General features: G+C 47.8%; 2 protein-coding genes across 11 annotated transcripts in view; both read left to right on the top strand.

Annotated features, from left to right (window-relative positions):
• Window positions 1-3266: 3266 nt before the first annotated feature.
• SCAMP5 (secretory carrier membrane protein 5) lies at window positions 3267-24812 on the top strand. Its single transcript, XM_043922355.1, has 8 exons — window positions 3267-3378; window positions 4897-4965; window positions 16355-16409; window positions 17159-17287; window positions 19764-19920; window positions 20974-21075; window positions 21499-21616; window positions 21881-24812. The coding sequence occupies exons 3-8, from the start codon at window positions 16403-16405 to the stop codon at window positions 22073-22075; spliced, it is 708 nt and encodes a 235-aa protein (XP_043778290.1). The 5' UTR covers window positions 3267-3378; window positions 4897-4965; window positions 16355-16402; the 3' UTR covers window positions 22076-24812.
• A 582-nt stretch (window positions 24813-25394) lies between these two features.
• The window catches only part of PPCDC (phosphopantothenoylcysteine decarboxylase), a 39173-nt gene continuing 38722 nt past the window's right edge, over window positions 25395-25845 (top strand). For 9 of the 10 annotated variants that reach the window (XR_006344409.1, XR_006344408.1, XR_006344407.1 and 6 more), the window contains exon 1: window positions 25395-25471. The gene's annotated coding sequence lies outside the window, so the exon portion shown is untranslated. Of the gene's footprint in view, window positions 25582-25845 lie in introns of all 10 variants that reach the window. The other variant, XM_043921780.1, reaches the window with a different exon arrangement.

The raw sequence follows: 25845 nt of genomic DNA, 5'->3' as shown, positions 1-25845 counted from the left end.
TTCAATCTTTCCCAGCATCAGGGTCTTTTCCAATGAGTCAGTTCTTCGTAGCAAGTAGCCAAAGTATTGGAGTTTCAGCTTCAACATCAGTCCTTCTAATGAATATTCAGGACTGATTTCCTCTAGGATAGACTGGTTGGATCTCCTTGCAGTCCAAGAGTCTTCTCCAACACCACAGTTCAAAAGCATCAATTCTTTGGTGCTCAGCTTTCTTTATAGTCCAACTCTCACATCCATACATGACTACTGGAAAAACCATAGCTTTGACTAGACGGACCTTTGTTGGCAAAGTAACATCTCTGTTATTTAATATGCTATCTAGGTTGGTCATAACTTTTCTTCTAAGGAGCAAATGTCTTTTAATTTCAAGGCTGCAGTCACCATCTGCAGTGATTTTGGAGCCCCCCAAAATTAAGTCTGTTACTGTTTCCACTGTTTCCCCATCTATTTGCCATGAAGTGATGGGACCAGATGCCATGATCTTAGTTTTCTGAATGTTGAGTTTTAAGCCAGCTTTTTCACTCTCCTCTTTCACTTTCATCAAGAGACTTTTTAGTTCCTCTTCACTTTCTGCCATAAGGGTGGTGTCATCTACATGTCTGAGGTTATTGATATTTCTCCTGGCAATCTTGATTCCAGCTTGTGCATCATCCAGCCCAGCATTTCACATGATGTACTCTGCATATAAATTAAATAAGCAGTATACAGCCTTGATGTATTTCTTTCCTTATTTGGAACCAGTCTATTGTTCCATGTCCAGTTCTAACTGTTGCTTCCTGACCTGCATATAGATTTCTCAAGAGGCAGGTTGGTTGGTCTGGTATTCTCACCTCTTTCAGAATTTTCCAGTTTATTGTGATTCACACAGTCAAAGGCTTTAACATAGTAAATAAAGCAGAAATAGATGTTTTTCTGAAACTCTCTTGTTTTTTTTGATGATCCAACAGATGTTGGCAATTTGATCTCTGGTTCCTCTGTCTTTTCTAAATCTAGCTTGAACATCTGGACATTCATGGTTCACGTACTGTTGAAACTGGCTTGGAGAATTTTGAGCATTACTTTACTAGGGTGTGAGATGAGTGCAATTGTGCAGTAGTTTGAGCATTCTTTGGCATTGCCTTTCTTTGGGATTAGAATGAAAACTGACCTTTTCCAGTCCTGTGGCCACTTTGGAGTTTTCCAAATTTTCTGGCATATTTAGTGCAGCACTTTCACAGCATCATCTTTTAGGATTTGAAATAGCTCAACTGGAATTCCATCACCTTCACTAGCTTTGTTCGTAGTGATACTTCCTAAGTTTGTTCAAATGATTGTAATTCATGAAACACCATTTCCTTCTATTTACCCAGATTCTGAAGGTACAATCTACTGGGACAAAGATGGGCTTCTGATTTTGGACCTGGGCACCTTTCCTGCCTCAGTTGTTAGCCAAATATGAGGTCCTTCTAATTCTCTTGACTGGGGAAAGGTCATTTATGGCTATCAGATAGGAACCCAAATAATTCTCCTGTAGGATCCACATGGATCATGAGATATCTCCTGTAAATTCCACATGGATCCCAAACATCTTCACTGTAGATTTTGGCTCAACCTCTCCTGGACCCCTCTCCTGGAGGTTCATGTGAACCCATATATATTTCCTAAGGCCCACATGGACTCCCAACATTTCTTCTGTAGGAGCCATGCTTGATAACCTTCTCAGGGTTACATTCATCATTTCATCGGGTTCTCTTATAACTCTGTAAATCAGTTAAAGCTTGTCTTATGGCAAGATAGAGTGCAGTGATCATGAGAGTGAACCAGGGACAGGATCAAAAGCAGAATCTCCTTGTCTTGCTCTGTAGCCCATGACTCCTCTCTCCTGCAGAGACTATGCTTCCTGCTCAATACTCCATAGCCTCTGAGGCTCCATCCCTTTTCTTGCCTCTCCTGCACTAACTCCTGTCTGCCTTTCTTCACTCCCACCCCTTTTCTAACCCAGCTGTGGGAGTGAGGCCCCAATCCCAGCAGGCTGAGACCATACAATGGGCCCTTATTCTGGCAAATAATCCCCACAGTGTCTCCCACCCACTGAGGCCCCCTTCTAGGCCCAGGATGGTGTGGGTGGAGGGCACCATGAAGGGCAGGAGCTATTTATTGGCTGGTAGGATAGAGGGTGGTCCTGATTGTAGATATCCCACAGGAGGTTTGCATATGAAAACATCACTCACAATGAAAGCCTGTCTGTCTTTCACTCCCAGCCTCATCTCTCCAAGTGGGTCTCTGGCAACTCTCATTGATTCTGGGTTTTAAAACATTTACCCTAGTCTCTACTCACTTTCAGTGTTCATTTCTGCATATCAGCCTCTTTCTTTTTTTTTTAAATATGTATTTTAAATATTTATTTATTTGGCTGTACCAGGTCTTAGTCTCAGCATGGGGGATCTAGTTACCTAACCAGGGATCAAGCCCGGGCCCCCTGCATTGGGAGAACAGAGTCTTAACCACTGGACCACCAGGGAAACCCATAGTCTCTTTCTTATTTTCTCTCTCTCTCCCTTTCTCTTTCTTTCTTTTTCTGTTTTCCTTTCTAAGCCTCTCCCTTTCTGTTCTTCTATGTAGCTTGTCTGTCCCTATTTCTTATTTCTTTCTCACTTCATCATGCTCTCTTCTTTGTCTTTCCTTGTCTTTTTTCCTCTCCAAAACTTAATCTCTCCATGACTCTGTTCTTCGTGTTTCTATGTCTCTCTTCATGGCTCTCCTCGCTTGTCTTTCTATGTCTGGTTTTTTTGGATTTGTGTTTTCTTGTCTATGTCTCATTTCTGACGCTTTATGTTTCATCTCTAAACTTCCATCCTCTATCCACAGTTTGGCCTTGTGGATCCGAAGGACTTTCATCAGTCTCCTGCTTATGAAGCTCCCTCTCACTCTTCCTTTCTGGTACACCCAGAGGATCCTGGAACTGGCATGGGAAGTTATTCTCCAAGTTTACAGATTTGGAGGCTGAGGCTCTGATTGTTGGTACCAGACTCAGATTTCTGGGTCTTTTCCTCGACGTTCTCGACTTGCTCTTGTCCTCGTAGTGCCTGCCCACCACCTGATCCGGCCCGGAGTCTGGAACTTAGCACCTCGGACAGCTCCTGCAAGGTGCAGGCCGGCCAGGCCTTCCTTCTCGCGAGTGCAGGAGCCGCGGCCCAGTGGAAGCTAGGGAATCTCGCGAGAGCAGCTGCTGCAGGCAGAGGTGGCGCGGGCGCGCGAGGAACTGGCCCAAGTCGCGCGCGTGCGCGAGCGCGCGCGTACCCCGCCTCCAGCCCCGGAGCGGCTCGCGGCCGGCTCCGAGCCGCATCGCTAGGTGCAGGGCAGCGCGGTGGCCTTTCCGCAGCCGAACGACAGCGGCGGGTGAGTCCCGGGCCCTAGGGCCCAGAGAAGGGCTTTGCAGGGAGGTTGGGCGCAGGTGGAGAGTGGGTCACCCCATCTCCAGTTTTGTACCTGCTACGCTTCACCTTTGGATGCAGGGGGCAGGTCGAGCTGGAGAGGTGGAGAGTCGAGGTGACCTTCCCTGTTAGGGAGGGGGAAGAATGCTTCGGGTGCCCCAGGCCTCCCCCAGCCCTCACCATCCCCATTCCCGGCTCCCGCAGAGGGAACCCGGGTCTTGGATGACGTCAGACCCCTGGATTCTGGAACCTGGGCCTTGGGCCCACCTGGCGTTCCCAGCAAACAGTCCTCCAACTGGGGCCCTCCTCCTGGCGCACGCGGGCCGGGAGGGGGACGCCTGGAGGCGGGGTGACTGTGGCCTCTTTGGGGGTCCTTCCTGACAAGAGGCGCCTGCAGGAGGGGTAGTTGTGTTCCCCAGCCCCCACCTAACCTAGGCGGCGGGCCTTTGGGCCGCTGGTCTGAGCCGCCTCCGGTTTTCGGGGATGGGTGAATTGGTTTGAGCCTGGGGTCCAGCGGGGCTTCGGGGTGGTATGTGGAGGGCCCAGATGAAGCTCGCTGTAACGCTGACAGGAGTCTGTCACGAGGATGGGGGGAGATACTTGGGAACCCGTCTCGGTCCCTGCCTCTGGGAGCCCCCAATCTAGAGGATGGGGGAAGCAAGTAGAGTCTTGGATAGAGAATTTGCCATCTCAGGCGGTTCAAACGAGTAGTGCCCCAGATCCAGGATAAGGAGTTTAGGGAGGGCCAGGTAGACTTTTCTGTGGACCCCAGGAGCACAAGGAGAAAGGGAGATGAGCCAGTGAACAAGAGCCTCCTCTTGGAGGAGGTGAGATTTGGATGAGAAGAGGGGTAAAGGAGGGCACTTCAGGAAATGGTTTGGACTAAGGCCTAGAGGGGGGAACCACGCATAGCTGTTGGGGAGCCTGGCTTGTGAGCCCAGCCATGTGACTGACCCCCATGTGGTGGGGAAGTCTGGAAAATTTTGTAGCCTATGCCCCACCTGTTCTGTCTCCAAGGGGCAGGCCTCTGAAAGAGGGGATTGGTTCTTGCAGAGAGATTTTGTTTGGGGCTGCCCAGATCTTCCTAGTTGAGATTTGATCTGGGTTTGGTGAGCCTGAGTTGCTGGTAGAGGACTGACTGCTCAGTGGGCCATGGAAAGAGGGTCTTCTTAGGTCTAGCAAACCCATGGAGAGTTAGTAGGATCCTGGGAGAGGAGCTCTGGATAGTGGCCTTGGGCTCTGTTCCTTTTTAAACTTTTTCTCTGGCTGGCTGGCCACCTTTGAACAAATTGATTCCCCTCTCTGGGCATCTCTTTGCCAGCACGTTTCTCTTGGGATGAAATAATAAGACTAAGTACTGACCTCCCTTGAGGAGGCTGCTTGTTCTAGTTTAGAGCTTCCCTCTCAGTTTTTCTCCCTCTTCCTTTTCTTCCCTCTCCCTCTGCCTTCCTCTTCCTGTCCCTGCCCCCACCCCCACCCCCAGCTGTTCCTCTGCAGGCTGCACTTCTTGCTGACAGCCTGGAGTTTCTGAAGGTTTCCTGGAGGAAGTGAGGTACAGCAGGGTTCATGAAACTGTGGACTTAGCCTGATTGTGGGGAGGGCATCCGTTGATCCACTCCCACCCCTGGGCTTGGGAGTGCTACATGAGGCTGAAGTCACAAGAATGGAAGGTTCCAAGCTCCTTTGCTCTGTGTCCACATCTTAAGCAAGAATGTGATTGACTTGTTCTCTGTGCTCTGTTCTGTGCTGAGTCCCTCCTGAAAGCCCCATCCATGATGGAACCAGGAAGAGACTGGATGAAAATGAGTGAGCATTCATTGCCCAATAACTGGTTCAGAATATAAATAGTGGGAGGCACAGCAGGGATGTCTAGAAGGGCTTCCAGAAGAGGTGGGATATGAGAAAAATAGTGGGACTGAGAGGAATTAGCACGGCTCTGGTTCAGGCTCACTGGAAGCAGACGGGATGGCTCGATATGATTGGCATGAAGCTCGGAAGTGGGTCAGTGTGTGGACAAGAAGCAGAAGGTGGTGGGTGGGAGCTTTGTAGCTGATTGACACAAGGCCTTGACTGCCAGGCCCAAGATCAGTAGGGGCTACTGGAGAGTCATCACAGGACAGTGATAGCTGGAAGAGTAGTGTTTTCTGAGAAAGTTTCAAACCCTGATGGTGGGAAAGATTAAGGGCAGGAGGAGAAGGGGGCAACAGAGGGTGAGATGGTTGGATGGCATCACCGACCCAGTAGACATGAGTTTGAGCAAACTCCAGGAGATAGTGAAGGGCAGGGAAGCCTGGAGTGCTGTAGTCCATGTGGTCGCAGAGTCAGACACCACTTAGCAACTCAACAACTGGAGAGTCATCACAGGACAGTGTGAGCAATGCCAGGAGAGTAGTGTTTTCTGAGAAAGAGTCATAGTTCTGGGACATCAGGGCTGGGGATATGGGAATGGGCGTGGGGTAAGGAGTCCAGAGGTAGAGCCGGAGAGGGAACTTCCATCTTCGCAGATAAGCTCTGGGTGGGCAGGAAGAAAATGACCATTTCTATGCCAAGCATGGGGCTCATGCTGGTGAGTAGGGAGCCCTGGAACAAACCACAGGTCTCTGTCCTGATCTGACGCCAGACTTGACTCCCTTCTTTTTGCCATGGACCTCACTCTTTAGTGTGGGACCTTCTGTCTCCCCAACTTCACAGTTAGAAATGGAATAAATTATAGTCTCTCTTTTGAACAAAATTCAGTTCGTATTTGCTATCTTACTGATAACTAAGGAAGTGCTCCCTTAGGCCTGCATCTTTAGGGCGATATGTAGCACTCCCAGTGCCTCCCAACATTATGAAAGACTCTCAGTTGAGGAATGAATTGCTACTTCTCTCCTTTTGCAGTTTAGGAGCTTTGGTTCGCAGAGGCTGGTCATTGCTGCTCCCCTCTCCCCCTGCCCAAGTATAAAGGCTAATCCCTGACAGAAGAGCAGAGGATCCTGGAACCTTCCATTCTTGTGACCTCAGCCTTCTGTAGCCCTCCCAAGCCTGAGTCCTTTCTGGGCTAACAATGTACAAACAAGGCAGCCTTGCGCTGTGCTCTGGCCCTGAGCGCTGGCTTTCCCACCATCAGTACTTTGCTACACTGACTTCTCTGTAACACCTTTGGGAGACAGCCTGGGACCAGAGGGGGGTCAGGTTGGAGTCCGGGTTACAGCCTCCTCCCTTGAGGCTCCTACAGTCTAGCTGTTGCCTGCTGTCCCTCTGACTCTCTGTTTTCCTGGAGAACATTAGTGTTGGACCACAGTCTCCCATTCCACATCCCGTTGTCTCATGCGAGGCGATGCCTCCTTCAGCCACTCCTTCTGCTGGCTACACCTGAGTCTGGTCATCACTGGCATGTGGCCACCTCCGAAACCTTAAACCCCAGTATTGTTCTCTGACCACAGTCCAATTTCTGCTTTACCTACCTTGGGACCTCAAGGAGACCTCAAGTTCTCTGACACTTCCATTTTCTCTATCTCGTGAGCATGGCACCTACCGTGTCCTTCCTGGACTCCACGGTCCTGGATTTTAACTGGCTCTTGCCCTCAGTGACCATGCCATGGCCCGTGTGTCCCACCCCAGAGCAGACCACTCCCCCCCCCCCATCCCCCCAGTTCTGGGTTCTACACTAAGAATGTGGAAAGCTTCTGGTGGCCATCACATACCGGGATAGTCTCATTCTGCTTCCATGGAGGGTCTCCAGCCTCAGCTGTCCCTTCATCACTTCTCAGGACTGTCATCACTTTCCTCTTCCCATCAGCTGTCCATCCTATTCCATGGGAAGAGTAGGCCAAACGTGGACCATTATCCCAAAGCCCCTTAACTCAGGTAAAGGGTTAGTTGAGTGGTGTATGCGGAAGTTGGAACCATACCTGTGTTTCTCTACTTCTTGAATCCTAGGGCTCCTAGTCTAATACACCCACTCTGTGCTGGCCCTTCCTGTCTCCTGAGATATCAGTGTCTGTCAGCAGTTTCCCCCTCTACTGTATCTTTAGTATCTCTGCTGTTTTTCCTTAACAGTACCATCTGCCCTGCTTATTAATGTGCTCAAGTCTTCTATCTGGAAAAATCTATCTAACTGTATGTCTTCCTCTAGCTGCTGCTGTTTTAAACCTATGACTTTGTGAATAGTGATATAGAAAAGTGATATAAGACTGTTGTAGACATTTTAGAAAATAAAGATAAAAGAAAGACAATAATATAATCTCACTATCAAGAAATGTCTATTAATCCTTTAATGTATGGTATTTCACTTTTGATACTCATATTCTCTGTGTTATATTAAAGTCTCAGCTGTGTTTTTTTAAAAATTAGTCTGCTAGACTTAACCCTCTTCCTCTCCTCATATTCCCTCATTTCTTGGCAACTGCCCTCTGCCCCACCATGCCCTGAAGCTGTGAGCTTCTAATTGCCAGAATCAGCCCGTGTCACAACTGACTGCTCCGTGACCATGGACATTGCTGACCTGGTTGACCAGTCACTAAAAAGGTTGAAATAACCTGTATTAATTGATGTGAAACATGTTCATGAGATACTGTTGATTGGAGAAAACCAGGTTATAAACTAGCATGTATAAAATGATCTCAGTTTTGTCACATATGCTTCTGTGTGTGTGTGTGTGTGTGTGTGTGTGTGTTCAGTTGTGTCTGACTCTTTGCAACCTCATGAACTGTAGCCTACCAGGTTCCTCTGTCCATGGGATCTGACAGGCAAGAATACTAGAGTGGGTTGCCATTTCCTTCTCCACATATATGCTTACTGCTGCTACTGCTAAGTCACTTCAGTCTTGTCCGACTCTGTGCGACCCCATCCCTGGGATTCTCCAGGCAAGAACACTGGAATGGGTTGCCATTTCCTTCTCCAGTGCATAAAAGTGAAAAGTGAAAGTGAAGTCGCTCAGTCATGTCCAACTCTTTGCGACCCCATGGACTGCAGCCTACCAGGCTCCTCTGTCCATGGGATTTTCCAGGCAAGAGTACTTATGTATACATAAAAACCAGAAACCTAAAGGTCAGACTGTTAAAGGGGTGACCTCTGAGAAGGTGGATTTTGGAAGAACTTGTATTTTCTCCTTTATGGACTTTGATTTTTTTTAACTTGCAGATATTTTTATGTATGTTGCTAAAAAGCAACATAATTTCACTTTATTAAAAAAACCTTTGAGGTTATATTTTTTAAAAAGAAGAATAGAATCCTTCAGTGGCTTCCAAGACTCAGAGGATAAAGCTCAAATTCTGCTCATGGCCTTTAAGGCCAGGATGACTGGCCCCTCCCATCTCTTGGTCCTATTTTTTGCCTTTTTTTCACTCCTTCCACTTTAGGCTTTATCTGTGCTCTGCTTCTTTCTGTTTCTTAAATTTGCCATGCCATAGTTCTGACCTTCCCTTTGCATGTGTTTTTCTGGTTCTTTCTTTTCCTGGCCAACTCTTATTTATCCTTCAGGATTCAGCTCTGATATCACCTCCTCTCTGAAGCCCTCCCTGGTTCCTCCGGGATGGACCAGGCAGGTGCTCCTCTGGGTTCCACTGCTTTGTGTACTTGCTCTTTCTGGAGCACTTCTCAGGCTGTGTTATAATTGCCCACTGACTTAGTTACATCCTCTACTCTTACCTCCTCCCTTTTGGCTCAAACTTCTCTCCCATATTACAGAGAAAATTAAAGCAGATATGTGGGACTCTCACTGTCCTTTCCAAGGCCTCAAGACCTCCCCCATCTGCTTGCATCATGTTTTTCTTCCCACCTCCTTGCGCTGAACCCCATGCGTCTCCCTATTTCAAGGGCTTGCTCCATTAATTAGCCTCTGTGTCTATTGTAATTGCAGCTCTTCCCTGGAACTCTCCATCTCGAGCTTATTAACGTCCTAAACAAACAACCTTGAGCCATGGTCCCTCCTTGAGCCTCTTGGCTACCCAAGTATTACCCTATTTCTGTTCTCTAACAAGACAGGCTTCTTCAAATTGTTGTCTATACCTGCTCTCAGCTTACATGTTCAACTATTAATGTATAGTTCGGCTGCTACCACCCCCAACCCCTCAGCCCAGCTCCTACCACCCCCAGAGTAGTTCTTGCTGGGGTCACGGGTGACTTTCTGTTGCTGAGCATACTGAACATTTTTCAGTCCAGCCCTTTTGATGCTGGACCTCTCAGTGGCATCTGTCACATTTGTCCACTCTCTACTCCTGGCTTTGGAGACTTCACACTCTCCTGGTTTTCCTCCTGCTTCATCAACTGGACCTGCTCATTCTTTGCCAGCCCTTCTGCTTGACTTTTCTCTTCATTTATTTTTTTTAAACAGGTAATACATGTACACGATTCAAATTCAAAAAGATGTCCTGAATTTCATCAATTCTAAAATAAACATTTTGGTGTTTCTGAAAACATTTTAATGTCTGTGACTTTAAAATTTTGGTATCTTATCATTATGAATTGGTGGGTTTTATTTTCTTTCTTTTGGTAAATAATATAATGATCTAAAAGTTGATGGTGTCTTGGATTTGATGGTATAAAGATACATAGTAAATGGGATTTCCCTGGCCATCCAGAGGTTAAGACACCATGCTTCCACTGCAGGGGGCACAGGTTTGACCCCTGTCTGGAAGATCCTGCATGCCTCATAGTGTGGCCAAAAATAGAAGAAAAAAAAAAGCAGATACATAGTAAAAATTATTCCTCCCATCTACTCCACATCTATGCAGTTCCTCTGTCCCCCAGGAATCACAATTATTTTTTTTTATTGATGTCCTACTAGAGATTCTTGATTCTTTGTGTATATATAGCCAAATGCAACTATATATTTTTTCCCTGACTTAAAATATTTATCTGTTTTTATGAAGAGCTGACTCATTTGAAAAGACCCTGATGCTGGGAAAGATTGAGGGCAGGAGGAGAAGAGGACCACAGAGGATAAGATGGTTGGATGGCATCACTGACTCGATGAACATGGGTTTGGGTAGGATCCGGCAGTTGGTGATGGACAGGGAGGCCTGGCGTGCTGCGGTTCATGGGGTCGCAAAGAGTCGGACACGACTGAGTGACTGAACTGAACTGAGCTGATGAAGTGTAATTGACATATATTACTTTAGGTGTACAGCATAATGATATTTGTATATATTATGAAATGATCGCCATAAGTTCTCATACTGAACTGCCAGGAAATTTCCTGATTCTTTTTGCAGAACAATTTGAAAGAAAGTAGCAGACAAGACACAATATTTTTTTTTTTAGATTTTTTCATTTATTTTTATTAGTTGGAGACTAATTACTTTACAGTATTGTAGTGGTTTTTGCCATACATTGACATGACTCTGCCATGGATTTACATGTGTTCCCCATCCCGATACCCCTTCCTGCCTCCCTCCCCGTCCCATCCCTCTGGGTCTTCCCAGTGCACCTGCCCTGAGCACTTAAGACACAATATTTCTAAATACTTCACCATGTGTCTCCTAAGAACAAAAGTATTGTCCTATGTAACCACAACACCTAAGAAATTTAACATTTAACAGTGATATCTTCTATTCAGTCTGTATTCAAATTTCTTTACTCATCCTAAAGATGTCCTTTATAGCTATGATTTAAAAATCCAGGACCACTCATTACTCTTGGTTGCAATCTCCTGCAAGTCTCCTCCCTGAGTCCCTCTTCCAGTTTCTGTCTTTCATGACATTAACATTTATCTGGGAGAATTTCCCACAATCTGGACTTGTCAGATTCTTTTTTATAATAATTATTTTCAGATTAAACATTTTGGCAGTAATACTACATAGGTGATGTTGTGTTCTTCTATGTGTATCACGTCAGGAAGCACATAATGTCCTTTTGTCCCATTATCAGGCAAGTTTGAGAAGTTTGGTCATTTGGCCTGCCAGATCCTTTCATTATAGAAATAACTTTTCTCTCTTGTGATTAATAAATAATGTGGTGGGGGCTGACACCCAGACTGTGTGTCTCCCCTCTTCCCCAGCCATCTTTCACCCAGTGGTTTAAGCAGCCATTGAGAATCCTTGCCTGTGTCAATTCTGCATAGGGGTTACAACATGATGATTTAAAAAATTATATCATTCCTTCTGTCTTAGAATTTTTCCTTCCCATCTCCCTTTCTTTTGTGTGTTATATTGAACTTTCACATTCTTTTCTTTCGGTGTTATCATCCCTAACTGATATTATTCATATTTTTCCTCCAACTTTTTATCTTGAAAGCTTTAAAGTTGAAAGAATAAAACAAGGGACACTCGTGTAACTTCCCTGAGATTCACCAATTGTTAACATTTGCTGCATTGCTTTGATTCTGTCTATATCTATTCATTATTCCTTATTTTTTGAACTATTTGAAGATTCAGATATCACAACACTTTACCCCTAAGCACTGAAGCACATATTTCCTAAGAAAAAGGACATTTTCCTACATAACCTCAAGAGCACTACCACACCCAAGAAATGTAATATAGACCCAAATAATACTATCTAGAGTCTCTATTCAAGTTTCCTGATATCCCATTGTTTCCCCCTTGAACCAGAATCCAATCAAGGTTTACACTCAGTTTTTGTTGCCATATAGCTTTAGACTCTGTTAGGTTAGAGAATCCCTTATCTTTTTTTTTTGTCTTTTAGGATGTTGGCATTAAAAAAAATAATTAATTTATTTATGGTTGTGCTGGTCTTCTTTGCTGCATGCAGACCTTCTCTAGTTGAGAGGCGTGGAGGCTGCTCTTTGCTGTAGTTTCTCTTTGTGGCGTCTTCTCCTGTTGTGGTGCACAGGCTCTGGGTAAACAGGTTTCAGGAGTTGTGGTGCATGGGCTTAGTTACCCTGGAGCACGTGGGACCTTCCAGACCAGGGGTCGAACCCATGTCCCATGCATTGGCAAATGGATTCTTAACCACAGGACCACCAGGGAGGCCCCAGATGTTGGCATTTTTTTAAATGTCCTGGCCAGTTTAGTTTATAGAATGCTCCACAACTTGGATTTGACTGATTGTTTCTTTTGACTAGATTCAAGCTAAATATTTGGGGGCAGGAATACTACATAGGTGATGCTGTGCCCCTCCTGGGACAGTAATCACTGTCCCATTACTGGTGAGTTTGAGTTTGATCACCTGGTTAAGATGGCGCCTGCCAACTTTCTTCACAGTAAAAGTGCCTGTTCTCCTTTGTAATTACTAAGTCATCTTCGAGACGCTGTGACTGTCTTCTTCCCCAACAATCTTTCACCTAGTGAAAGACTTAGCAGCCATTGCGGATCGTTGTGTGAATCAGCTATGACATTCATGGTTGCAAAATTAGAAGATTTTCTAATTCTGTTACTCCTACATTTATAGCTAGCATTCTTCTGCAAAGAAGAGCTTTCTTTCTTACTTCCTCCCTCATTTAAAAAATGAGTGTCACTTTGGATTATTTTTTAAACTCAACATATTATATTACTGTCATTATTTTTGATGCTCTGAATTCTCCCAAATTTGGCTGATTGGTAGGTAGCCCCTTCAAATTGGTGTCCTTTTGACATGTTCTAATTAGCTGAATTCCTGCTTATTTCTGGCACCACAAGATGTTCTAGGCTGATGTTGTATTTCTTTGTCTTGGCTTGCGACCAACCACATATTTTTAAAGACATGAGTTCATATCGATGCCTCCAATTCAAATCCAGCATCACAGGACTCTTTCTTATCTTCCCATATTCCATATTCTGTCTCCATATCTAACATTGAGAACCCAGGTTCCAACAACACAAACACATTCTCTCATATGTTCTCTGCTACGGTACATATGAAAAGTTTCAGTCACCACACTAATACCAACAGTAAACCTGCTAAGATTTTAGATTTCTTTCTAGTTGTTTTTGCTCTTGAGATAGATCCTTTTAAGAGAACGCAGAGTACTGAGGTCAAGCCACTTGGCCAGTTCTTTTTCCTGTGTGATTGTGTTATCAATTTGCTGTACAGATAGCTTAATTTGTTTTTGTTTATTTCAATTTTAGTGGTTCTCTCCAATATATATATATTTTGTGGCTGTATCGCCCAGAATGCAGGATCTTAGTTCCCTGTCCTGGGTTCCAGCTGAACCTGGGACCCCAGCAGTGGAAGCTCAGAGTCTTAACTACTGGGCCACCAGGAAAGTCCCTGTGTTTATTTTAGGTTTAGACTTTCATTTCTTTTGGATGTAAGTTTTTGAATACATAAGACATTGTATGTAAAAAAAATATGTAAAAATATTTATGCAGAGAAGTCTCACTACTCGTCCTAGCCCTTCCATCATATGGATGACCATTTCATTAGTTTCTTGTTTATTCTTTCTGTATTTCTCTTGCAGAAACAAACTTATAAATGCATGTTCTTCTTTCTCCTTTTTTTATATAAAAAGTAGCATTTGAATTATAATAATTTGTACTCTGCTTTTTTTTTTTTTTTTTTGGCTACTTCTTGTGGCTCATGGCATCTGTTTCCTGGCATCTTAGTTTCCTGACCAGGGGTTAAATCCATGCCCCCTGCAGCAGAAGCGCCAAGTCCTAACCCCTGGGCTGCCAGGGAATTCCCTGCTTTTTCTACTTAACAGTATATACTGGAAATCATTCCATAGAAGTTCAGAGATACCATCTTCATTCTTTTTTACAGCTACATGTTACTCTATTGAATGATATACAAGTTTATTCGAACAGTTGCTTCCAACATTTTGCTACTGTAAAATAGCATCATCCTGAAAACATGTATTTGTTGTTTCTTATTTGTGGGTAAATAACTAGAGTAGGATTCTGGGGACAAAAGCAAAAAATACTTTTATTCTCCTCTCCCCTGCTTTATTTTTTTTCAACATGAAAGGTAGCATAAACTATTCTATACACTGCATTCTTTCAACTGCTTGTAATGGTGGAGCTTTTTCCATATCAGTATTTTTAGAAATAACTGTGCCTGCATGCTTGGTCACTCAGTCATGTCCAACTCTTTGCGACCCCATGGACTGCAGTGTGCTAAGCTCTGCTGTCCATGGAATTTTCCTGGCAAGAATACTGGAATGGGCTGCCATTTCCTCCTCCATGGAGAAATAGCCAGTACCATTTATTTAACCAGTCTGCTGTTGATAGACATGTCAATTGTTTCCAATCTTTTGGCATTACAATGTTACAATTAATGCAGCTATGTAAAAGAACCATTTCATGCTTGTCTCTGTCATGCCTATCTTTTCCATTTGTGGTAGATGCTGTTAGGTTTTTACATCTGTATTTGATTTCATATCACAAAGAGACCACAAAAGATTATGATGGCCTAAACTTCAATAAAGCCAGAGGAATTTGACTGGAACTCTGGGAAGGTTTGTTCTTCTTTTAAAGCAAACTCTTAATTGAAGTATAACAGGTAGAAAAGTGCACAAATTGTAATCGTATGCTTGAGGAATTTTCACAAAATCAACCCCTCGTGTCAGCAACACCCAGGTCCAGGAACCGACCATGACCAGCACTCTGATGCTTGTGTTCCCTCTACTCTCCTGACTTCTAACACCATAGATTCGTTTTGCCTGATTTAAACTTTATAGAAATTTCTGTCCACTTTTTTTTTCTTTTTACTATTTTTATTTATCTATTTATTTGGCTGCATTGAGTCTTAGTTGCAGCACGCAGGATCTTCAGTCTTCCTTGCAGCCTGTGGCATGTTTTAGAGAGAACTGTTAGTTGCGGCATGTGAGATCTAGTTCCCTGACCAGGGATCGAACCCAGGTACCCTGTGTTGGGAGCGCGGAGTCTTAGCCACTGGGACCACCAGGGAAGTCCCTCTGCCCAAATTTTGATGTTGCATTGCCTTAGTGCTTGGTCATAGACCATTTTCTGTTTTTCAGTGTATCTGTATTTATCTATCAAAGTTACTGTTCTGGTAAAATGCTCTCATTTGCTTCCTTAACCTTCACTCACCAACCATTACCTGATGTCTGTCTCAGCACAGGCCTCCTGCTAAGCTCTTGACCCAGATATTCCCAAAGCCTACAAGGCTTTGTCCTGTCTGGAGGTTCTCACAGCACCTCAGACTCTGTATGTTCACGATGAAGCTTCTCTTCTTCCCTGGAGCCCTGCGCCTCTTCTCATGACGGGGTTCTCAGTAAACAGCCCACCATTTGCTCAGTGGTTTAAGCTGGCAGAGAGTCTTCATGAGGGCCTCCCTCCCCCCACACGCCAGAGCCACCTTGGAGCCCCTTCTAATTGGCCTCCTAAGTGCCTCAAGAATCCCACCCTGCCCACCTCCATTCCTGCTCCCTCTCCACGCGCTCTCTGCTTTGGCCGCAGTGGCTTTCTTTCTCTTATTCAGAAGCATGAAGCTCTTTCCCGCATCAGGATCTGTGCAAGCTTTGCCCTCTGCGCAAGAGGCTACCCTGCCTCAGGCAACTCTGTGTTCTTCAGGTCTCCCCTTACGGCTTTCTTGACTCCACAGACCAGGTCACCTAATATATGCTGTGCATGTTTTCATAGCCATCCTTCTCTTTTATACTGTTCACTGCTGAGGTTATTGATTGTTTCATGCCAACGGCAGGGACCACTTCTTCATGCTCTCTCCCCAGTGCCTGGCAGATTATAAATGCTCAAGAAGTGAATGAATGACTGGAGACAAAGGCAGGGGGAGGGGAGCCCAGCCTGTGACTGAGGCCAGGGCTCTGCTGTGTTAGAGGTCAAGAATAGAATTTCCTCAAGCTTTCTCTGTCATTTGACTTGCACCTGCTTGAGGTGGCCTCCCAGGTTCCTTTCCCACCCTCTCCTGGGATTTTCTGGAAATAGATTTTATGCCTGGAGGTCAAGGGCAGGAGTCCCTGGAAGGGTAGAGCTGGTGGAATGGTGGTTCTGTGAGATGGGTCCTGCCCCAGGGAGTTTCCAGCCCAGCTGGGGCTGAAAGAGGTACTTGGCTGGCTAAGCCATGATCCTCAACCTTCGTTGACTCTTCTTTCCTTCCAGTTTGAGACAAAGAGGCGTGGACAGGCCGCTGGGCCAGCGGGTGCCATCATGTCAGGTAAGGGGAGGGTGGATCCACGTGGGTAGGATGTGACAGTGATGAGGGTGGGTGGCCCTTTTCATGGTCCCTTTATACCCCGTAGTTTTTGAAGATCAGATTCTTTCAGTCCTCTTGCCCCTGGGTTTCCCCTGGTCCCCCACCAAGACTTGTCTATCAAAGACCCTCACTGTCTAGCTGTCTGTCAGACCTCTGAACCTGGGGACCAGGGACAGCCCATCCTGACGCCCTGGCCCTCCTGTCCATCTGACCGATGAGTGGCATGGCTAGCTCAGTCCCCATCCTTTCTGTCACCATTACTCTCTAATACTCTGAGACCTTTTCCTTCTGGTTTCTGGGTTGTCTGGTTTCCAAAGGCTCAGAACTGGAGAGACCTGTAGGGACTATCTAGTTTGACCCCCATCCCACTGGATAAATGGAGGTCTGGAGAGAAGGGTGATGACTGAATCTTGGAATGGAGGCTGGAACCCACATCTCCAGACTCACCATCCTGCTGCTTCTGCCCAGAACTACCTCCAGCCCAGTGTCCATGCCTGATGGACGGTGTTTACTGTTTTTATTCTTCTGACAGTGATGCTGCCTCAGGGCCACTTTGGAGACCCAAGGCAGCAGGAAAGCTGGTGGGGATGGTAAAGTGGCCTGTGGCCACAGCTGCCAAGAGGGCAGCCCAGGCCAGGGAAAGAGCGATCATATCAGGTCATCAGGGAGGGGTATTCAGGGTGAAACTGTGTAATGTGCCTCGCCTGCAGAGAAGGTGAACAACTTCCCACCACTGCCCAAATTCATCCCGCTTAAGCCATGTTTCTACCAAGACTTCGAGGCCGACATCCCTCCTCAGCATCTCAGCATGACCAAGCGCCTCTACTACCTCTGGATGCGTGAGTGCTGTGGGGTGGGGGTTCCAGAACTGGGGAGCGGGGGAGGGGGGTGCCGGCAGGTGCTGGGCATTGGGACGGGGTGCCCCCAGGCCTGGGTCCTTCAGCCTCACCTGCAGCATCTGTGTGGGCCAGTAAGCCTATCCCTGCCTGACTTCTGCAGGCTCCTCTCCTGGGCTGACTCCCCAGCTAGGCCTCAGTTTCCCTCACCTCCTGTCTAGGCCTCTCCTCATGCCCCAGTCACAGAGCAGTTGGGTGTGTGTGAGGGGTCTCTGCCTGTAGTGCAATTCCTCATTTATCTTCTCATGGGAGTGGTTTTCTAGGGAACCTCCGGTGATTACCTCAGGAGTCTGGATTTGGAGAGGAATCCTCCCCTCAAAGCCTCGTTTTTCTTACTTTTTCTGGAAGACTGCTCCAAAAGAATGTCCAGTTGGGATATAGTGACCAAGCTGGGCTGGTCACTCCACTTCCCAAGGAGCAGCTTCCTCATTTGTAGGAAAGAGGGTACTGGCTCAGTGTTCGCCTTGCTTCCATGTAGATCTGTGTTAAGAGCTCGAGTTCTCATCTTCTAAGATTTTGAGGTTGAGAGTTTAAAGGCCCCAGTTTCTGATGGCTTGTGACGTTAGAATAATTACGACAAGGGTACTAGATCAAATGAGCTGGAGAGAGATGGGACTGTGAAGAGAGATGTAAACTGATAGAAAAACAGGGTAAAAAAAAAAAAAAAAACTAAAACTGAAAACAAACAAAATAAAAACAGGTTGATGGGTGTTCTATGTAAAGAGCAAATAAAATCAGTGAGAACACCATTATTCCAGGAAATCTGGTGGTAATAAATAGGGATGAGGGAAATACAGCGGAAACTCACAGAAAGAAATGCTTACCCTCATTGTGAGGGGCTCTGAGAGGGGTGTACCTCTCATGTGACAGCGTAGTCAGGCCAGACTTGGGGAGCAGTGGCCCTGGGCTCTGGGAACTCTGCCCCTGAGAAGATCTCATCCAGGAGCTGGATTTAAGGGCTATAAATATCTTCCTAAGTCCTTACTAGGTGCTGGCCAGATGCTTTGTTCCCAAGGAAATGTATATAACCCTTGAGATGCTTAAAGAGTTCTATTCAAAAGCCAAGACCATAGATGCCTGGCTGTTTGAGGCCAAGATTAAGCCTGCCTTCCTTTGTTTATTCAGCAAGTCTTTTTTTTTTTAATTTGTTTTACTTTTGGCTATGCTGGATCTTCGCTGTGGCATGAGGGGTCTGTGGCATGCAGGGGCTTTTTTTCCCCCATTGGGGTGTAAGGGCTTCTCGTTGTGGAGCACGGGCTCTAGAGCGCATGGGCTCAGTAGTTGCCCTGTGGCACCTGGGATCTTAGTTCCCTGGCCAGGAATTGAACCTCCGTCCCTTGCATTGGAAGGTGGAGTCTTAACCACTGGACCACCAGGGGAGTCCTTGTTCAGCAAGTCTTTGTGGAGCCTTAAAGGGACTTGGGCTAATAATAGAGGAAGGGAGCAAGTACCCTTATGTCCAACGAGCTGGGTGTGTGTTAGTGCCAGCATCAGATGAGGAGACTTGAGGTCCCTGTTGGCTGTAACTCAGGGATACAGCGATTCAGAGGTTCAGTTATAGAGTAGGTTGGCATGGAAGAGAAGGAGCCTGAGTCTCACTCTTGGGGAACCTCTAGTTTGGTTGATGGGCTGGGATTGGTCCTTTGGGAAACATGAGAGCACCCAAGTTGTTAGGAGGTCAGAGGGATGGGAGGTGAATAAGACTGCAATAATGAAAGAAGGCTTCTTGGAGGAGGTGGCATAATAGGATTAAAGACAGATTGAGATCCCAGTCACTGCTGCCTGCCCCGTATAACTGTGGGGCAGATGGTACAATGACGTAAAGAGACATTTCCTTTTCCTTTCCCCTTTTCATGCCCTACCTTGCAAGAGAAGATGGAAGATGGGTTTCCTGTGCCTGGGCTTGGTGATTGCTGTGGGTTTGGGAAGGCCAGGGGCTGAGGCCATACTTATAAGAAGAGCTTTCTCCCAGGTTGAGGCTTTGGGGCTCTTCAACAGGACTTGCTAGGCTGAGACTCTGAGTTCCTGATCGGGGGAGACTCTTTGTTCTCTGGAGTTCTCAGATCCCCAGGAACGGGTGTGTGTTTTGGGGGGTTGGTCTGAGCTCCCAGTTATCTTTCTTACAGTCTATACCCCTTCTGTGTGTATGTTATATGTGCATCTTATGTATCTGTGTGTGTGTGTTGGCTGATGTGACTTGTGGGTATGCATCTGTATAAATGTGGTTTGCATGTGTGTTTGTGTATGTCTCTATCTGTCTGTGCTTCTGCTGTTTGCCTGTGTTTGATTGTGGGTCTGTGTTGAGTTATGGGGGTATATGTCTGTGTATGGGTGCTTGTGGATTTCCACACGGGCCTTGGTGTCCATGTGCGTGTCTGCTGTCTGTCTGGTGTCTGTTGACGTGCTCCCGGGTCTGCAGTGAATAGCGTCACGCTGGCCGTGAACCTGGTGGGCTGTCTCGCGTGGCTGATCGGAGGCGGGGGAGCCACCAACTTTGGCCTCGCCTTTCTCTGGCTCATCCTCTTCACACCCTGCTCCTACGTCTGCTGGTTTCGGCCCATTTACAAGGCCTTCAAGTAAGTGATGGGTGCTGAACCCAGCTCCTAACCCTGTATCTTTGCCTATCTTCCCTGTCTCTTCTCTATGTATTTTTCTCACTTTTTTTTTTTTTTGCATTCCCCCAAGCTCACCTTCCCTTTTTCCTCAGCTCAGACTGCCAGGTAGGATTTAGGCTTCCTGGGAACTCTAGGCTGGAGTGAGAGGGCTGGGAGTCAGAACCTTCCTCTTAGGTCCTTCCTTCTTCACTCTACCCTTGGGTGGGACAACATAGAGACCAGACTTGTTCTTGTTTTCCCTTCCCCAGGCAACTAGCTGCATGATAAATTTTGCCAGTGGGGCTACCCGTCTTGGTTAAGCTGCCCATCCTGGTGTCCATGGGGCTGGTTAATTTGTTGCCAAGTAGACCATCTACCCATATGCCAATGGGACAAGTCATCCATATGCCACTGACACTATTTACGTGCTAATGAGGGCATCCAACTCTGTGCCAAAGGGACTACCCATCCATGTATCAGTAGGGCTAGCTGTCTTAGTGCCAGTGGGTGTCTGCCTTGTGGCAAGTGGGATTTTCAATCTTTGTGCCAATGGATTATCCCTCCCAGTGCCAATCTGGCCTCTAATATTAATCTTTGCCAATTGGATCTGTCCGTTTGTGTGCCAATTAGGTTATAATCTTGGTGCCAGTCATGTGTCCATTATTGTGCCAACAGCACTTTCTACCTTGTGGGGCCCTCCACTCTTGTACCACTGGAGCTTGATGTCTTGGGGCCAGTAGGGTTGTCCAACCCTTTGACATGTTTATTCCTGCCACAACAGACCCATCTATTTCTGTGCCAACCATTCATGTACCAGTGAGTGGTCCGTTCATGAGGAGATCTCTCCCTATGCAATATGGTACACACAGGTCTAACATATGGAAACTTACAAAGATCCATGGGTAAATGCTGTCCCATTTTGACCTCTTAACTAAGATCCACTGTGTTCTCACACTTAGAAGGACCTGAAAGTCTTAAAGGCAGGGAAGCTGTGTCCCTCTACCCAGGTGACAGGAGTCATCTCCTCTGTTGCAGGACTGACAGCTCCTTCAGCTTCATGGCATTCTTCTTCACCTTCATGGCCCAGCTGGTCATCAGCATTATCCAGGCTGTGGGCATCCCAGGCTGGGGTGTCTGGTAAGAGACAAGGGTGTCTGGGATTGACCCAGGGCTAGCTGGGTGGCAACTGGGGTGTGTCCTTTGCTTACTTCTGTGGGCTAAGCTGCCTGGCCTGTGGGAACACCATGAGTTATTGGAAGTGTGAAGGGATTCAGGATAACTTAGTAGATACAGCATAGCATCAGAGGAGAATAAGGCCGTGGTTTTTAGGGGTGATGAGGGATATCAAGCATCATGAGATAACCCAAGAGAAGGAAGCCTTATGTTCTGAGAAGCTTGTTTCCCGAGCCAAGGGTTCTTCCTAAACCACTGACACAGGCCCTGTCCATCCATTGATATGGTCTGTCTCTGTGACAATGAGATGGTCCCTTACTCTAGTGGGGTGGCTCCTGGGAACCCGTCACTGTGCCAGGCAGCCCCACAGCTGGCCTGTTTCTGCAGCGGCTGGATCGCCACCATTTCCTTCTTCGGAACGAACATTGGCTCAGCAGTGGTGATGCTCATTCCCACCGTCATGTTCACGGTCATGGCTGTCTTTTCCTTCGTTGCCCTCAGCATGGTATGTGGTCACCTCAAGAGCTACAGGGTGGTGTTGGGAGGGACCGTGATCTGTAACAACCCTTCTCCCAAGTTACAGAAAGACCCAGTGGTCTTCCAAGGGACTCACTCTGGAATGGCTTGATGGACTTTGCTCCCAGTGCGCAGGGCACGGGTCGGAGGGAGGACTGGCTTTTTCGGTGACTTACCTCTGGCTCCCATGTCTTTTCTGGATGGGCTGCCTCTTCCCCTTGATTAACCCTTCCTTGTGCTCCTCCTCCTACAGGTCCATAAATTCTACCGGGGCAGCGGGGGGAGTTTCAGCAAAGCTCAGGAGGAGTGGACCACGGGAGCATGGAAGAACCCGCACGTGCAGCAGGCAGCCCAGAATGCAGCCATGGGGGCAGCACAGGGTGCCATGAATCAGCCGCAGACTCAGTATTCTGCCACTCCCAACTACACATACTCCAATGAGATGTGAACCAGTCAAGCTGACCGGGAGCTGGCTGGGGGCCGGTGGGATGGGGGCTCAAACCACAGGGTCTGTTGTGGTGACCAAGCAGGGTTCCCCCTTCCCTTTTTCTCCTCCCCCACTTTGTACAAAGAATCAGAGTTATATATATATATATGTATATGTACCACTCCTCCCCCACACCCTCTGGACTCTGTTCTCAGCACCCTGAGAGCTGGGGGCTGCACTCGGAGCTGTCCCGTGCGGCGGTAGTTGTGTCTGTGTCCCCTTGTGAATAGTGTGCAGTGGAGGTCTCTTGTTGTTGTGGTGCTAGATGTACGTTTAGAACTAAACCAGCCCCCCACCCTCCATCAGGCTGCTCCGTCTGACCTCGGCCCTGAGACCCCTCATGGGGCAAGGGGAGGCATAGCAGAGAGCCTGGCCCCCTCCCAAGGTTATGAGCTGAAACTGTTTCCAGTTTTGGTCTTCCTGGGAAGCAGCAGTATTTAGCACTAGTGGGGATGTTGGTGGGGAGGGTGGAGACCTGCAGGGGATCTCCCCTTGCTCCTTTGGATCTGGGTCTCTGCCCTCCCCTCCCACCTCCCACAACCTCCTTCTCCATTTCTCTCTTCCTGCTTCCTGTGGTCTCTCTGCCTGCCCAGGGCTCCTCTCTTCCTCATGTGGCATTTCTTCATCCTCCTCCAGGCTGAAGGTCCTACTTGTATCTGCTCCTGAGACTGAAGCCCATTCTCAGATCCAGGAAGCAGACAGAGGACAGGGGAGTTGAGCCTGAGCCCTGATGTGGGAGGGCACACAGCCAGAGATGTGGAGCCCTCCTGGGCACCTGACCCGCAGGGGATGGACATGCAAGCCCGGGTCCTCTTTTCCCTGCCTTGCCTTCTCCGTTACTTCCCAGAGCCCCCTCGAGCCCCTCTGCCTGTGTCCCTCCCCACACTCGCAGCTGCTGTGGCCTGATTCTCCTGCGCTACCCCTACTGTGTGCTAGGTGATGTCTGCCATCCACAGGGGCAGATTGCACTGCCTTCCCTGAAGAGCTGGGTGGTGTCTGGGCAGTTTTCAGGTGTAAAGGTGCAGCTGTGTGCTTGCTAAGTCATTTCAATCATGTCCGACTCTTTGTGACCTCTTGCGACCAGGCTCCTCTGTCCGTGGGATTCTCCAGGCAAGAATACTGGAGTGGGTAACCATTTCCTACTCCAGGGTATCTTCCTGACTCAGGTTTCCTGCATTGGCAGGCAGGTTCTTTACCACTAGCGCCACCTGGGAAGCCCAAAGGTGCAGCTGGAACAAAGGATCTGTGAATAATTACTGGTCTCCGAGTGATGTCTGGTTGGCCCAAGCCCACTGGGGAGGTGCTGGGTGTCTCTGAATGACCACTGGATTCCTGGGAGCAATAGCTGTTCTGTTTGGGTTTGAAGGGATAGGCTCAGAGGACTGGTCCTGGAGGGGTGAGTCTTCTCCTCAGAGGAGAAGGTAGGCAGGACCAACTGAGAGGGGATCATGCATCCCCCCTGCCCCCACACCCCCAGCTTGCTCTTGGGCATAGGGCAATTCTGGGCACTTGAACTCAAGGCCTAGGAAGAAGCACAGGCCCAACCCTGTGTGCAAGCACAATAGCTGGAATGTGATTTCAGGTTAGGTGGGGTGGGAGGGGAGGTTCTCTGGCTCCTGTTTTTTATCACATCGAGATTACTTGCTCCCCTCTGTCTACTGGACTTGATTCTTAGCCCTTCCTCACCCCCATTAGAACCCCCTTTTCTTTCCAGGACAGTGATAGAGGACTGTGGGCCTGTTGTGTCCCAGGCATTGTGAGAATGTTGTTGGTAGAGGTCCTGGCTCTCTTGGAGGCCTGAAGAGGAGTGGGTTCTTACCCATGGAGCAGCTGCCCATTTTTCACTCGTCGCCCCTACCTCCCACCTGGGTGATTTGGCTTGAAAAACCAAACTCCACCTGGCCACTCTGGGTGGCTCCAGCTTAGAACCCAGCATCTGGATTTCCAAGCACCATCTGAGCTTTGAGATCCAGGTACTTCATTTTCCTACAAGGGGAACCAGGGCCTCTGGGAAGTTATCTTCCTAATGGCTGCTTAGGCTTGGGCCAGAGTGTGATTGACTCTCTCCTCTACCACTTTCTCTTTGGAAAGCAGTTGTCACAGCCCCTAGTGACACAGCCCCGAAAAGAGACCCTAGGTCTAGGTTCTTCCCTTTCCTCTCTCCCCGCCCAGACCTCTGGCTCCCTTTCTCTTCCTCTCTTTGGTAACTCCAGGAGGCCTGTGGTCTAGCTGCCAGCACAGCATCCTTGACCTGTTGGATGCTCCCTCCCATCAGCTTCCTGTCCTACCCGCCTTTGCTCTTTCCTGGCTCAGATCTGTATGGCCATGCCCTGGCTCTGCCCTTTGGAAGACCTGCTATACCTGCGTGTGGCCCAGCTTGTCGAGGCCCTGGGATGCTGCATCTCCAGGCATCTATGCACTTTCCTGGGGAGGGAACCGAATGAGAAGTGGGGGCTGGGCACAGGTTCATCTCTGCTGGATGGTCTGGCTTGAGGGTGGGGTGCAGGAAGGCTGAGGTCAGTTCTAAGGTCAGGTCTTTGGCCAGTGACCTGCTTTTGCATTCTGCTGGTGCCCACTGCCCCTCCTTGTTTCTGGGAAACACAGACCATTCTCCAACTGGCAGTTGACCTGCCTGAGCCAATGTGTCTGTCTGTGGTAACTGAGTGAACCATAATAAAGGGGAACATTTGACCCTCTGTGTCCTGCTCTGTCATGTGTCTTCATGAGGGCCTGTGTGGAGCCTCACCATGGGCTGTGGGGCATGGAAGTAGGGTGGGTCCAGTGGGCCTGTCGCCTGTCATTCCCAGAGGTCAAAAGTCACACATTTCTGTGTGATTCTTTCTCTGAGGCAGCCTTGAAATTGCTACAGAGGCCTTCTGCCTGTTAGGAGGAGTTCTGAGTTTCCTGAGGAAGAGCTGGATTCACATGCTGCAGCTAAAGATCCCCCATGCTGCAACTAAAAGACTTCGCATGCAGCATCTAAGACCTGGCACAGTAAAAAAAAAAAAAAATTAAAAAAATTAAAAAACATAGAAGATAGGCTCAGTAAAAGTATTATTAAGTACTGCAGTGATAAGCAGTGTGGGTGGGGCTGGGGGGATGAGGAGGTCAGACAACTGGCAGGCCCAGATGAACACAGGAAATACCAGGAACTTGGGAACCGGTGCTCTCGGTGGGATTCCCCGAGTGGACTACAGTTCTCGGAAGGCTGAGAAGTTGACTACAACTCCCAGAAGGCTACGCGGTCGCGGAGGCCGCCTCCGACAGCCGTAAAGTTGCGTGCCAGTCGGAATCAGCGGGAGGGGCGACCGAGATAACGCGATATTTGGGGGCTGCCCCGAGACGCCCCTGGCGCGGGTGAGGAGGCTGGGGGAGCCGTGGAGGCTGGTCTCCCGTGGTGGGACAAGCGGGAGGCTGGGGAAGCGTCGTTGGCGACTTTGACTTCTTTGTGTGACCTCACTTTCCGTGTATGTGGCTGCGTGTGTCCATGAGTCTCCTCCCTCTCGTATTGGTGCCCAAGAAACTTTGTTCGCATCTGCGGGTCTGCAGCTGTGTGTGTGTGTGTACGCCGCTGATCTCCGGTTCCGTGTGTGTGTAGCATTGTGTGTGTAGGGGCTGTGGAGTCTATGGGTCCGGAGCGCTATGGACCTGTTCCCAGCTCCATCCTGAAGTAGGGCATTTATTTTTTAAAATTAATTGATTTTTAATTGAAGGATAATTTCTTTCCGATA

This window comes from Cervus elaphus, chromosome 13 (genome assembly GCF_910594005.1).
Source record: "Cervus elaphus chromosome 13, mCerEla1.1, whole genome shotgun sequence".
NCBI classification, from domain to species: domain Eukaryota; kingdom Metazoa; phylum Chordata; class Mammalia; order Artiodactyla; family Cervidae; genus Cervus; species Cervus elaphus.
The sequence above is the reverse complement of the archived record's forward strand: the minus strand, read 5'-3'. Positions and strand labels throughout refer to the sequence as shown.

What these genes read in the sequence shown, in the direction of transcription:
- SCAMP5 (XM_043922355.1), top strand. An exon ending in CCCATTTACAAGGCCTTCAA is followed by an intron (nt 19,921 to 20,973) that starts GTAAGTGATGGG and finishes CCTCTGTTGCAG; the next exon opens with GACTGACAGCTCCTTCAGCT. An exon ending in CCTTCGTTGCCCTCAGCATG is followed by an intron (nt 21,617 to 21,880) that starts GTATGTGGTCAC and finishes CTCCTCCTACAG; the next exon opens with GTCCATAAATTCTACCGGGG.